Source organism: Mirounga angustirostris, unplaced genomic scaffold, assembly GCF_029215605.1.
Source record: "Mirounga angustirostris isolate CCGP_5_RB_7025 unplaced genomic scaffold, mMirAng1.0.hap1 SCAF_14, whole genome shotgun sequence".
Classification (NCBI taxonomy): Eukaryota; Metazoa; Chordata; class Mammalia; order Carnivora; family Phocidae; genus Mirounga; species Mirounga angustirostris.
In genome coordinates, this window is record NW_026991722.1 from 81,322,664 (window position 1) to 81,338,070 (window position 15,407).

General features: G+C 40.8%; 1 protein-coding gene across 4 annotated transcripts in view; it reads left to right on the plus strand.

The window, feature by feature from the left end:
* The window catches only part of SUDS3 (SDS3 homolog, SIN3A corepressor complex component), a 160,625-nt gene that overhangs the window by 137,092 nt on the left and 8,126 nt on the right, over positions 1-15,407 (plus strand). For 3 of the 4 annotated variants that reach the window (XR_010407426.1, XR_010407427.1, XM_064578469.1), the window contains one exon: positions 12,417-12,481. Coding sequence is in view for 2 of the 4 variants with exons in the window: in XM_064578469.1 (XP_064434539.1) it covers positions 12,417-12,481 (65 nt within the window). In the remaining 2 variants the exon portion in view is untranslated. Of the gene's footprint in view, positions 1-12,416; positions 13,041-15,407 lie in introns of those variants that run through there. The other variant, XM_054510498.2, reaches the window with a different exon arrangement.

Sequence of the window (15,407 nt, forward strand, 5' to 3'; positions counted from 1 at the left end):
GTGCCCTTTGAGAGGGCATGGAAGCTCGGAGACCTCTTCCCATACCTTGCCCTATGCATCTCTTCCATCTGGCTGTTCCTGAGTTATATCCTTTTATAATAAGCCAGTGATCCAGTAAGTAAAATGTTTCTCTGAGTTCTTTGAGCTGCTCTGGCAAATTAATTGAACTTCTCATTTATAGCCAGTGGGTGGGAAGCACAGGTAACAATCTGGGCTAGCGACTGGTGTCGGAAGTGGTTGGGGGCAGTGAACCTTTAACCTGTGAAACCAATTCTTATCTCCAGATAGTATCAGAATTGAGTTGAATTACTGAATGTGTGGTTGAAGGGGGGGGGGTGCCTCCCTCCACACACAGTGGAATTGGACCCCTATTTAAAAGACCTAGAGGCTTCTTCAACAATTGGTTCAGTATACAACTAGCATTGCTATTTTTCACACTTAAATAATTTTTTTCTGCAAATCTTTAAGAACTCTACTTTTTTTAAGTGCCTCAGATAATGATTTAATTTAGATTTAACAAGCCAGTTATTGCAGGTCAATTAAGTGCCATTTTATGATTTAAAACCTATTTATTCAGATTAACAACCATTAAATGGTTTTATCACACCTCTTTTTGGTTAATACTATTTAAAACTATTTTCAGTCATTTAAAACATCATTTCACATCCATGGACACTTAAAATAAATCTTTTAAAGTCAAGATGATCTGTTTTTTTAAAAAAATCTAGGGGTGCCTTGGTGGCTCAGTCATTAAGCGGCTGCTTCGGCTCAGGTCATGATCCCAGGGTCCTGGGATCGAGTCCCACATCGGGCTCCCTGCTCCGCGGGAAGCCTGCTTCTCCCTCTCCCACTCCCCCTGCTTGTGTTCCTGCTCTCGCTGTCTCTCTATGTCAAATAAATAAATAAAATCTTAAAAAAAAAAAAAATCTCTGTGGTCATTTGTAACCTGATTTACTATAGAAGAATGCGCAGATGTAATTTACTAAGAAGCAGAATAACCAAACTATATGTAAAGGTTCTACAGACAATGTAAGGTGACCAGCAAGTAGACAGAGTTGACTGAGCAGTGAGCTTATATTTAAGTATTAGTATATTTTAAATAACAGCTTTATTGAGCACCCTTTAAAAAAAGTATTTATTTACTTATTAGAGAGAGAGGGGGAGGTGTGGGAGGGACAGAGGGAGAGGGAGAGGCAGAGAATCCTAAGCGGACTCTGCACTAGACCCATGAGATCATGACCTGAGCTGAAATCATGAGCCGGATTCCAAACTGACTGAGCCACCAAGATGCCCCTAATTTTTTTTAAAATTTTTTATTGTTATGTTAATCACCATACATTACATCATTAGTTTTTGATGTAGTGTTCCATGATTCATTGTTTGTGCATAACACCCAGTGCTCCATGCAGAACGTGCCCTCTTTAATACCCATCACCAGGCTAACCCATCCTCCTACCCCCCTCCCCTCTAGAACCCTCAGTTTGTTTTTCAGAGTCCATCATCTCTCATGGTTTGTCTCCCCCTCCAATTTCCCCCCCTTCATTCTTCCCCTCCTGCTATCTTCTTTTTTTTTTTCTTAACATATATTGCATTATTTGTTTCAGAGGTACAGATCTGTGATTCAACAGTCTTGCACAATTCACAGCGCTCACCATAGCACCTAACCTCCCCAATGTCTATCACCCAGCCACCCCATCCCTCCCACCCACCCCCACTCCAGCAACCCTCAGTTTGTTTCCTGAGATTAAGAATTCCTCATATCAGTGAGGTCATATGATACATGTCTTTCTCTGATTGACTTATTTTGCTCAGCATAACACCCTCCAGTTCCATCCACATCGTTGCAAATGGCAAGATCTCATTCCTTTTGATGGCTGCATAATATTCCATTGTGTATATATACCACATCTTCTTTATCCATTCATCTGTCGATGGACATCTTGGCTCTTTCCACAGTTTGGCTATTGTGGACATTGCTGCTATAAACATCGGGGTGCATGTACCCCTTCGGATCCCTACATTTGTATCTTTGGGGTAAATACCCAGTAGTGCAATTGCTGGATCGTATGGTAGCTCTGTTTTCAACTTTTTGAGGAACCTCCATACTGTTTTCCAGAGTGGTTGCACCAGCTTGCATTCCCACCAACAGTGTAGGAGGGTTCCCCTTTCCCCGCATCCCCGCCAACATCTGTCGTTTCCTGACTTGTTAATTTTAGCCATTCTGACTGGTGTGAGGTGGTATCTCATTGAGGTTTTGATTTGGATTTCCCTGATGCCGAACAATGTTGAGCACTTTTTCATGTGTCTCTTGGCCATTTGGATGCCAGACGCCCCTAATTAAGCACACTTTTAAAGTATACAATTCAGCGATTTTTAGTATGTTACAGAGTTATGCAACCATTACCATTTTAAATTCCAGAACATTTCTTTCACTCCAAAAAGGAAATCCCATACCTATTAGCAGAAAATCCTAATTCTAATCTCTCTCCATGCCCTGGCAACCACTAGTTGACTTTCTGTCTCTCTGGATTTTCCTGTTCTGGACACTTTATATAGGTGGAACTATACAATATGTGACTTTTGTGTCTGGCTTCTTCACCTGGCATAATGCATAATGTTGTAGCATGGGTCAGTATTTTTTTTTTTCTTTTTTTCAGAGAGAGCCCCCGTGTGGGGGGGTGGGGAGGGCCAGAGGAAAAGGGAGAGAGAGAATCTTAAGCAGTCTCCACCCTCTTCCCAGAGCCTGATGTGGGGCTAGATCTCAGGACCCCAAGATCATGACCCAAGCCAAAATCAAGAGTTGGAGGCATAACCGACTGAGCCACCCAAGCACCCCCTTTTTATTTCTGAATAATATTCCATTGTGTGGATATACCACATTTGTTTATCCACTCATGAGCTTATGAACATTTGGGTAACTGAAAAGTAATACTTTTTAAAAATTATACACTTTTATAACAAAAATCTCACATGATGTATATGTGTACTAATAATGATCACTAATATTTGTTGAGCACTTACTATGTACCAGGTGTTCTAAATGCTTGTAATTTTTAGCATATTTAATATTTAATATTCACAACAATCCTATGGGGGGGATGGTCACCATAACCTCCATTATTCTTATGGGGAAATTGGGAAATGGGAAGATTAAGATGCCTATCACAAGATAAACAGCTATTATGTTATTCAAACCCAGGAAGCCTGTACTTTACTTTTCATCAACAAAATTATTATACAAAGAACTGACTTTTTGGGGAGGGGTGTACAGTTCTATGAATGTTAACGCATACAAATTTGTGTAACTACCACCACCACAGTCAGATAAAGAACTCTTCCATAAACCCAAAATACTCTTTTGTGTCCCATCCTAACTGTTGGAGGATGAGACCGCCAGTTGACCTGAGAACTAGGTCCGGGCAATTGGAGACTCCTTACTCTTCCTCCATCCTTGGAATGTAGGTCCCGCCCACCGTTTCCACAGTGGGAGCCATTTTCAAGGACATAGCCTTGAAGAGTAAGGTGTTGCTGAGACTATGAAGACCAAATCTGTCACTGAATCTTATAGTGAAGACCTCTATATAAACTTTTATGGTTTTGACATAGTGTAGGGATCTACTTGGCTTTTGGCCACCCAAAACAAACCTCTTAAGTAAGTTCCCTCACTTGTTAAACCTGCCACCTACCAATCTGGAGTGGCCTGCCTGTTTCTTTCTTTCTTTTTTTTTTTTTTTAAAGATTTTATTTATTTGTCAGAGAGAGACACAGCGAGAGAGGGAACACAAACAGGGGGAGTAGGAGAGGGAGAAGCAGCTTCCCGCTGAGCAGGGAGCCCAATGTGGGGCTCGATCCCAGGACTCTGGGATCATGACCTGAGCCGAAGGCAGACGCTTAACGACTGAGCCACGCAGGCGCCCCTGGCCTGCCTCTTTCTTCAGCTTTTCCTTGCCCCGTGTTTCCAGGGACCAGTTTGCAGACCAAAACTAACCCCATGGCAACCACTGATCTATTCTCCATCCTATGGTTGTTTGTTTTTTTCAGAGACTGTCATGTAAACGGAATTATGTAGTAGGTAACTACTGAGACTGGCTTATTTCACGCAACATAATGCCTTTTAGATTGATGCAAGTTGTTACAGATGATAACAGTTCATTCCTTTTTTTGCTGAGTAGGATTCAATTGTATGTCTGTGCCACAGATTGTTTATCCAGCCACTTAAAAAATTTTTTTTAATTAAGGTATAACATTCAAACAGAAAGTGCACAAATATATGAATACCGACGGGTAAATTCATGAACACACCCATGTAATCACCTCCCAGGTTAAGAACTAGAATCCTGAGCACCAGGACTGGGTGGCTCAGTCGTTATGCATCTGCCTTTGTGCCCTCTTCCAGGTAACCTTACTTCTGTTTTTACTTCTATCTCCATAGGCTACTTTGACCTGTTTTTGAACTTAATAGATATGGACTCATAAAATTTGCTCTTTTATCTGGGTTCTTTTGGCCAGTATTATGTTTGTGAATTTTATTCATGTAGCTGTAGTTTATTCTTATTGCTCTATAATATTCCATTTAAAAATATATCACCATTGGGGCACCTGGGTGGCTCAGTCGGTTAAGCATCTGCCTTCGGCTCAGGTCATGATCCCAGGGTCCTGGAATCGAGCCCCGCGTCGGGCTCCCTGCTCCGCGGGAAGCCTGCTTCTCCCTCTCCCACTACCCCCTGCTTGTGTTCCCTCTCTTGCTGTCTCTCTCTCTGTTGAATAAATAAATAAAATCTTAAATATATATATATCACCATCTATTTCTTCATGCTGCTGCTGATGGACATTGGGTTGTTTCTGGTTTGGGGCTATTTTGAGGAGTGGAATTGCTGGATGATAGGGTGTGTGTGTATGTTCAACTATATTAGATGATACCAAACACTTTTCCAAAGTGAATGTATCAATTTTCATTGTACTAGCAATGGATGAGAGTTCTAGCCATTCCATTTCTTTAACAACACTTATTGTCATTTTAAAAGGATTAAGCTATTTTGGCATGTGTGCAGTGCTGTCTTACTGAAATTTTAGTTTGCATTTCCCTAATGACTAATGATATTGATTCTTTTGTGAGTCATTAGGGAAATGTGAATCAAAACCACAAGGTGATACCACTTCACATCCACTTGGATGGCCATAATAAAAAGAAAGAAAAACAAAAATGAGAGGAAAAAAACAAGTGCTGGAGAGGATGTGGAAAGTTTGGAACCTTTATACATTGCTGGTGGAAGGTAATATGGTGCAGCCACTGTGAAAAACAGTTTGGCAGTTCCTCAATATCTTATTGATGTGTTTAATGAACAGACGCTCTTAATTTTTTTTTTAAGATTTTATTTATTTATTTGACAGAGAGATAGAGAGAGAGCACAAGTAGGCAGAGTGGCAGGCAGAGGGAGAGGGAGAAGCAGGCTCTCTGCTGAGCAGGGAGCCGGATGTGGGACTCCATCCCAGGACCCCAGGATCATGACCTGAGCCGAAGGCAGCCGCTTAACTGACTGAGCCACCCAGGCGCCCCAGAAGCTCTTAATTTTAATGAAATCTAATTTATTTATTTTTTAAAAGATTTTATTATTTATTTATTTGAGAGAGAGAGAGAGAAAGAGAGTGGAGGGGAAGGAGCAGAGGGAAGAGGGACAAGCAGACTCCGCACTGAGCATGGAGCTGAATGCGGGGCTGGATCCCAGGACCCTGAGATCATGACCTGAGCTGAAATCAAGAGTTGGGTGCTTAACTGACTGAGCCACCCAGGCTCCCCAAGTCTAATTTATGAATCATTTAAATTGGAGGGTGCTTTATAGGCCCTGTGGAAAAAATTCTTTGCCTGTTCTAGGTTTGTCTTTCAGAAGCTTTTTTGTTGTACATCTACATTTAAGTCTACCATCCACCTGGAATTTATTTTTGTATATAGTGTGAAGCAAGATTCTTTTTTTTCCCCATGTGGATTTCCATTGACTGAGACCCAGTTTTCAAAAATAATGTCTTTCCCTACTGCACTCCAATAGTGTCTGTCATAAATCAAGTAACAGTATATTGTAGGTCTGTTTCTGGACTCTGTATTCTCTTCCACTGATCCATTTGTCTCACTTTGCACCATTATCCCCCGTCTTAATTACTGTAGCTTTATCATAATTGTTTTTTAAAGTTTTTATTTATTTAAGTTATCTCTACACCCAACGTGGGGCTCGAACTCACAACCTGGAGATGGAGAGTTACATTCTCTTTTGACTGAGCCGGCCAGGCACCCCTATCATAATTCTTAACGTCTGGAAGTGTGAATCTTCCAATCTTGACATCATCAAGATTGTCGTGGGTAGTCTTGGCCCTTGTTATTTCCATATAAATTATAGAATTAGCATATCAATTCCAAAGAATAAAGAAACCTGTTGGGATTTTGATTGGGGTTTTGTTAAATCTGTACCTTACTTTCGGGAGAATGACTTTACAATATTGAGTCTTCCAATCCATGAACATTGTTTATTCCTGCATCTATTTAGGTCTTGTATCAGTCAGAGTTCAGTGAAGAGACAGAAACCAGACCAGTAATTTAAATGGGGAAAATTTCACATGAAAATGTTAGCTAGTACAACTAGTAAAAAGGTGGGTAGCTATTTCAAAGGGTAGAACATGACTCTAAGGGGTACAGAGGAGCAACTGGAGAAGGCAGTGAATGAGTGAAGATATTTGGAAACTTAGGAGGACCCTCTCCTCACTGCCAAGGCTGAGATTCAGACCTCTTTGGAGGTGTGGCTGCCATAGAAATGTCCAGTCCACTAGTGATGGTGAACAGGAAGGTGTGGGCTACAACTGACCTGCAGGAGTGGTCTTACTGGGTGGAGAGGAGGAGGAGGGCATGGGCTGAACAGCTGGTGTGCAGGACTTCTGATGTGGTGGGTAGAAGTGATGATAATGGGCATCCTTAACTCATTCCCAACCTGAGAGAGGCAATGTTCAATATGTCGCCATTATATATGATGGCTCTAATTATTTTGTAGCTACCCTTGATCAAAACTGTCTTAGTGTGCTAAGATTAACCATGTTTGAGTATTTGACTCTTTTCAAATGCTTTTCCTCATCTATTGAGATGAATCTTTTTTTTTTTTTTTTGGTACTTTGATTAATATGGAGAATTTTAGTGATTTCAGATACAAAACAAACTTTGTATTCTTGGAATAAACCAAAGTTGGTCATGATATAGCACCCTTTTAATGGAAGTACTGCATTTGATTTCATAATATTTTGTTTGGGAGTTTTGTATCTGGGTCTATAAAAGAGTGGACTGTAATTTTCTTTTCTTGTAATTTACTTGTCAAGTTTTGGTGTCTGGGTGTTTGTATCAAGGTCATGCTGACCTCAAAAAATGAATCGAGAAATGTTTCATCTTTTTATATTTCCTAGTAGAGGTTTTGTGAGGTCAGTATTACATCTCTTTTAAATGCTTGGAAGAATTCACCAGTGAAGGTATCTGGGTCTGGAGATTTCTTTGTGGGAATGTTAATTATAGATTCACTTTCTTTAATAGATACATAAGTATTCAGATGTTTTATTTCTCCTTGTGTCAATTTTGGTAAGGTGTGTTCTTTTAGATTGTATAGTCTCATCTAAATTGTCAAATTCTGGAGCGCCTGGGTAGCTCCAGGTTAAGTGGTTAAGTGGCTGACTCTTGGTTTCTGCTCAGGTCATGATCTCAGGGTCCTGGGATTGACCCCCACTTTGAGCTCCACACTCAGTGGGGAGTCTGCTTGTGGAGTCTGTAAGATAATACTATCTTTTCCATGCCCGTAGGATCTTGCTTGGCACTTAACAATTTTTATTAGCCTTTCGGAGAACCAGTTTTGAGTTTTGTTGATTTTTCCCTATGTAAGTTTTCTTTTTATTTAATTGATTTTTGTTTTTATCTTACTTTCTTCCTTTTAGTTTCTTTCAGTTTGATTTGTTGTTCTTTCATTAACTTCTTGAGATGGATATTTATTTTATTGATTTCCATCCTCATTTCTTTTCTGGTATATCCATTTAAAGCTGTAAGTTTTTGTTTAACAAGAGTGTTAGCTACTCACCATACTTTCTCCTGTCTTATTTGTATTATCATTCAGTTAAAAATACTCCTAATTTCCTTTGTGATTTTTTTCTTTTTTGTGTGTAATTTTTAAAAAATATTTATTTATTTATTTTTTAGAGAGAGAGCGAGCGAGCATGAGCAGGGGGAGGGGCCGAGGGAGAGGGAGAATCTCAAGCAGACTCCCTGCAGAGCGCGGAGCCCAACTTGGGGCTTGATCTCACAACCCTGAGATCATGACCTGAGCTAAAATCAAGAGTCAGATGCTTTACCAAATGAGCCACCCAGGCACTCCTGTGATTTTTTTCACCCTAATTTCCAAGCAGGTTTTAAGAGATTTTTAAGTTATCATGATTGATTCTTGCCATAATTGCACTGTAGTAAGAATATATATTCTGGATAATATTTATCTTTGCAATTTGTTTACATTTGTTTTATGACCCAGTGTTCCAATCATTTTGGGTCAGTGTTCCATGTGCACTTGAAAGGATATGTATTCTGTTATCATTGGGTGCAGTGGATGTTTTCCACTGACTTACCCCATTTCATTAATCTTTTTTTTTTTTAAAGCTATGTCCAATCTCTTGCTAAAGAGTCCAATGTCAGACAAGTCAAATTCATTAATCATGTTGCTTAGATCTTTATACCACTTTTTTTTTTTGGTCTCCTTGTTTTATTAGCTCCTGAGAGAGGTTGTTAAAATATTCCACTACTCTTACGGATTTGTCTGCTTTTCTTTTTAGATTTTTGATTTGTATATTTTGAAAGTATGATATTTTGTGCCTATGAATATGAAATTGTTGTATCTTCCTGGTGGATTAACCTTTTTATTGGAATTTTCCTCTTTATGTCTAATTACGTGTCTTGCCTTCAAGTTTTCTTGGTTTGATATTAGTATAACTGTATTGCCTTTCTTTTGGTTAGTGTTTTATTTTTTCTTCCTTACTTTTACTTTCAACCTTTTTGTGTCTTTATGTTTAGGGTGTATCTCATACGAGCATATACTGTTTCATTCTGATATAGTCTGATAAACTGGGTCTGTTCATTAGAATATTTGGTCTATTTACATGTAATATAATTACTGATATGTTTGGTTTTATATCCACATTATTACTATTCTTTCTGTTTGTTCTATTCCCCTCCTTCCTCCTTTCCTGCCTTAATTTGGACCAGTCAAAAAAAACCTTTTAAATTAAACCAGCTTTGGGGCGCCTGGGTGGCTCAGTCGTTAAGCGTCTGCCTTCAGCTCAGGTCATGATCTCAGGGTCCTGGGATCGAGCCCCACATCGGGCTCCCTGCTCCACAGGAGGCCTGCTTCTCCCTCTCCCACTCCCCCTGCTTGTGTTCCCTCTCTCGTTGTGTCTCTCTCTGTCAAATAAATAAATAAAATCTTAAAAAAAAAAATTTAAACCAGCTTTTCTCTTATTAACTTGTTACTTATGCCTTCTTTTAGTAGTTACCCTGAAAATTAAGACATTCCTCCTTTGTTTACTGGAGTCTAATATAAATCAGTTATTTTCACCAGTTTCCAGACAATTCTAGGGCCTATTACAGTCTAATTTATCTTCCTTGTGCCTCTTGTGTTTTTAATTGTATTCACTTAAATGTACATGTATTTAAACCCCATAGGAAATTATTGCTAATGTTTTCAATATTCATTTAGATTTACTCATACGTTTATTTTTTTTCTGTTGCTCTTCAGTCTTTCCTGCATTACTGTCTGGGATCATTTTCCTTTTGCCTATAGAACCCCCTTTGGTATTTATTTTAGTTGGATCTGCTGGTGACAAATTCTCTCAGTTTTAATTGGTTTGAAAATATCTTTATTTTACTTCCATCCTTGAAGGTTATTTTCAGTATGTGTAGAATTCTAACTTAGACATCACCTCCTTTCATTGCCTTTTTGCTTCTGTCATGTCTGTTGAGAGGTCATCTCTCATATAGTTGCTTTGATCCTAAACTGCTTGCCTCATACAGCACAAATGGGGGGAAATAGGTACAGTGTTTTTGGATCACTTCTCAATACCTCCTTTCTTTGGGAGGACTATTTTGGACCTTCAACTCCTAGCTGTTTTGACATCCCCAAATACTAATTTTTGTCTTCCACCCTCAGGAAGCATCCTAACCACTCTGATGGCTTCTCTGCCTTTTATTTTTTATTTTTATCTTTATTTTTATTTTTTTCGAGAGAGCAAATATGCGTGAGCTGGGGGCGGGGGCAGAGGGAGAATGAGAATCTTAAGCAGACTCCATGCCCAGCATTAAGCAGACTCCATGCCCCGCACGGAGCCCAGGGCAGGGCTGGATCTCTCAACCCTGAGATCATGACCTGAGCCCAGATCAAGAGTCGGATGCCTAGCCGGGTGAACCACCCAGGCGCCCCGGCTTCTCTCCCTCTTAGCAGCTACCCCCTGCTCTGCCTCTGAGCTTCTCACCCCATGGTGCTTAAGAGTCATCAGTGTCCTGAGGAAAAAAGGGATCTGCACAGTGTCAGGCCCATCTCACTGAACTTCCGCTTCTTTCTAGGATTTTTGTACTGCAAATCCTGGAGGCACCCCAGGGCTTTCAAATACAATTTGTGTGTGTTTGTGCCCCATACGGCTTTTCTAGTTACACGTGGTGGGAACGCTGGTCTGCCACAATGACTCCATCACAGCTGCACTTGGAAGTTCCATAATTTGTTCCTTCTTCTGAATGCTTTCTCTGACATACTCTGCATTTTATTTATGCTTTTGGTCCCTTGCAGTTTCTGTTTTCTGCATGTTGCCTCCTAGGGCTGCTGGTCCTGGAACACAAAGTGTGTTTTCAGTGTAATTAATTGGTGGCTCCCATGGTTGTGCATCATGTTGGCCCCACAGTTCACCGTGCAAGGCCCAGCATGATCTGGGCCAGCTTACTCTCTCAGTGCCACTTCCTATCCTCTCACCATTAGGAAATACGCTCACCACCCAGAATGGGCAGGAGAGAAGGATCTTCTTCAGGGAAAGGCCTTTCTTAACGCCTCAGCCAGGTGGTCTTAGCGAACTCTCGTTAATGCAGCTCTCTTCACAAATGTAATTTTCCACTGATTTGTGGAATTGGCTGAATAGTTTATCTTCTCCCCTCCAGGATGTGGTGTGGGCCATGAAGACAGTGACCTTGTCAGTCTCATTTACACAATATCACCAGAGTCCACCACTGTGCCCAATACACGTTTATGGAATTAATTTCAAGCTTGTAATGATAGGAGATGAAAATGAGGTGGGGAGAACTAACATTCATTACAGTTTTGCTATTTATCATCTTATTTAGATTTTTTTAAAGATTTTATTTCTTAGAGAGAGAGCACAAGCGGGGGAGTGGCAGGCAGAGGGAGAAGCAGGCTCCCCACTAAGCAAGGAACCCGATGCAGGATTCGATCCCAGGACTCTGGGATCATGACCTGAGCTGAAGGCAGACGCTTAACTGACTGAGCCACCCAGGCATCCCTCATCTTATTTAGTTTTGACCTTACCTCCTGGAGGCAGGCAGTGTTGCTATTTCATAGAGTAAACCATGGCACAGAGAAATACTGTTAATTCTTCTAAAGTCACACCTTCACTAAGTGCCCAATCTAGAATTCAATCCCAGGCCTCACTGGTTCAAAAGGAACCCCAGCTCTGGATTGTTAAATACTTTTCAGCCTTCCATGCTTTTTGTATTTCTTTACTGGCTTTTCAGTCTTTATCTGATACTCCTAGAATGCTAGGTTATGTCAAGGGCTTTTCCTGCGAATATAGGAAAAACTAAAGAAGAGAAGCTGACAATTTCTTTCTGTTACTTCAAAAACAGAATGGCATGCCTTTTATACTTCCATGGAAAGATTATGTGGATCAGTCTAGATTGGCCTGTAAACTTATTTCCCTCAAATGGTCTAGTTGAAAGGGAAACATTAATTTAACTTCAGTTACAAAGAGGTACCTAGAGTCATAGAAATAACTATTATTTATTGAGCACCTACTGTGTGCCATTCACTAAAATAGGCACAATCCATACCTTCTCTTCAGTCACCAGAATGCCCCTGGAAAGTATTTATTATTATTTTCATTACACAAATTTGGAAACTGAGACTCAGGGAAGTAAAGAAACTTGCCTTAGGAAGTTTTAGATCCAGAATTTGAACTCCTTTATGGACTTCTATAAAGACTGATTATCATTACATACACGGATCAAGGCATCAAGCCTGGAACACAGAAGGAGCTTAATAAATGTTGTTTGCTTTTTCCAGATTGGTGATGCTATGGTGAGCTTCCTAGGAAAAGGTCACAGAGTATTGTAATGGAGCTTCTTTGTGTCTCCACAGTATCTCCAAATTGACCCCTTGGAAAGCCCCAAAGGTTCTGAGTCATGACAGCTTCCAAGTGTCAGGTAAGGATCATATTAAGTCTCAACTGCAGGCTGTACTCTGCTATTTGCTCCAGATATTTTCTGTTGCAAATGTTATTGATCTGACAGTTTATTTCCCGAGACGCATTAGTTCAAACTGATGTGATGTGAAAGTCTCATACTAAGGAAATTGGCCTTGTGAATGGCTATCCCCTGGGAAAAGCATGCTGCACTTATGACTTTACTAATATGATGAAGAAGCTGCAAATACAATTAGTGGGCCTGGTTGGTGATTTTCCAGTAATGATGTTTGGGGTTTATTATTGGTTTAGCTGTAATTGAGCTTAAGATGATCTGAAAATCTCTAAACTGTGTGAAAGTCATTCACAGCTTTGGCTCAGTGTAATGTTCGTGAATGAGAGTGGGTATGGGGGTACTGATGACACTTGGATGTGCTGAGCCTGGGGAATGTGTCCCTGGACAGCTGTGGCTTGTCTCTCAAATTCTGTTTCCTTTTATTCTGTCACTGGTAAGATGATGACTTTTCATAATCTTCTGCCTGCTCCCAAATCTTATCCCCATCCTTATCATTTGGAACTCACTACATGGTGTCTAGCTCTCTTATTTCTCATGCAAGTATAATTTGCCCGGTGCATGTTACAATCATCTTAGGATAGTTAACACTAGCTACCATGGTAGACGGGACCTGAAATCTCAATGGTTGAGCATCATAAAAGTGTATTTCTTGGTCCTGCAGGTTGGCAAAGGCTGTCTTCCATCTGGTGACTCAGGAATCTAGGTTCCTTCCATTTGTCATCTCAACATAAGTTTGCTGGGAGGCCATTCTCCCTGGATTTCTTGGGTTTTCATATGGTCTTAGTTTAGGGATGATTGAATAGCAAAGTGAAGATAGAGAACCTCTCTCCCCCTGGAGATATTCCAGGATGATGACGTTCTGTTCTCTTCCTGGAGGATATTGGCTCACATTCGGAGGCAGTAAACCTGGAGGTGACCCCATGTCCCAGAGACATGTACTTCCTTTCCAGGGTAAGGAGTCCTCTTTCTCCAGGGGGAGAACAGGAAGGTTACCAGCAGCTTGGTAGAAACTCAGAGTCTCCCAAGTCCAGGGTTCTTCTCCAGTGGTGCGATAATCCACATAGAGCAAGGTCGCTCCGTGCTCACTCCATGCTGTTTATGCAGTGTCGTAAATACACATTCTTCTCTTTTCCCATCCAAACCCCTTTCACAAGGGGCTGTAATGGGTGCCAAGCAGAGCAGTTCCACCTTGCAACAGAGAATTATAATGCAGTTGATGTGCAAAGAAATGGCTAGTTACTGGTCTGCCAGTGGTGAGGGACACACTTGAAAGTTTCTTTTTTGAGTTATTAGACATTGTTAAAGTTAACACTTGGCTGCTGTATGATTATCAATGTAACTCTTCAACAGTGAGTGCAAATATAATACTATGGCAAATCCATTATTTAAAGGATGTCTATATTGAGCCATAAAATGCAAAAGATTCCTTAGTAAGCCCGTTCAAGTCCACAGATATTTTTTGAGTGTTCATTTCATGCCGGGCACTAGAGCTACATTGCATCTGAACAAAACAGTATTGCTGCCTTTTGAGAAGTCTGTGGTTTAGTGAAGAACTCCTTGTCTTCACTATTGTGCAGAGTCAAACTGTCTTACATTAGGTTAGGTTAAAGGAATACACATCTGTTACTAAATCTACCCTGATTCCTGCATTATATGGTTATGGCTACCCGCCTGATTTGTTCTGTAAATATTCCTTCCACTCCCCAGCTCTGTTCCTTGATCCTCTCCCTTTCTGTTCCCTGGGATCTACAAGCTCCTTAATAATTAAGTAGGGGCTATCCCCGTCAAGACTTCTTTGGTTGCAAGTGACAGAAACTCCAAACTGGCTCAAGCCACCAAAGGGGATTTTAATGGATTCTATGAGTACTGTCAAAGGGAGCTTCAGGCCCAGCAGGATCCAGGGGCTCAGATGATGATTTCAGGACTCAGTCTTTCTCTTTCCATTTCTCTTTTATATTTTCTTCTATATTGATCTTTCCCACATGGTGATGACAACAGCTCCATTCCACATTATCTTTACAGCACACATCTTGCAGATGAAGAAATTCCCTGTACTTAAGTTTAAAACAATGTTTAGGATTGAATCAGTCACTCTGACTAGGGAGAGGGGAATGTTTTGGCCAGATCTAGGTCAGGTTGTTATGGGCCAAATTGTGACTCCCCCAAATTCATATGTGGAAATCCTAACCCCGAGGACCTCATAATGTGAGTGTATTTGGAGATAGGGTCTTTATAGAGGTCATTAAGGTTAAATGAGGTCATATGGGTGGGATGATTGGAGTCCTCATAAGAAGAGGAGATTAGGACACAGACACACACAGAGGGAAGACCATGTGAGGACCCAGGGAGAGGAATGATATCTGCAAGTCAGGGAGAAATGGCCTCAGGAGAAATGAGCCCTTCCAGTGCCTCAACCTCAGACTTCTAGCCTCCAGAACTGAGAAAATTTCTGTTGTTTAAGCCACCCAGTCTATGTAGCCTTAGCAAAATAATACACAGGTTCAGCCTTGGAATCAGGGTGGATTATTCAGTACCCCTTGAACCACCCTAGAGAGGAGGAGTGGTTACTCAAAGGACACCCAAGGAACTGTTACTACAGGAAAGAATAACGGACGCTTGGTAGGAAAAAGAAGAGACAGATTATCTAGTACTGGGTCAGATTCATCAAAGTTTTTGGACGTTTGTGATGCCTTAGAAGCACCTTATCAAAACGCTTAACATGACAACCCCACGAGGTGGGTACTATTATTTTCCTCATTTTACAGATGAGAAAACTGAGGCCCACACGGGTTAAGTGATTTACCCAAAAGCACGCAATCAGCAAGTCGCAGAATCAAGATTGATAGCCACACCGGTCTCGTTGCAGAACCTC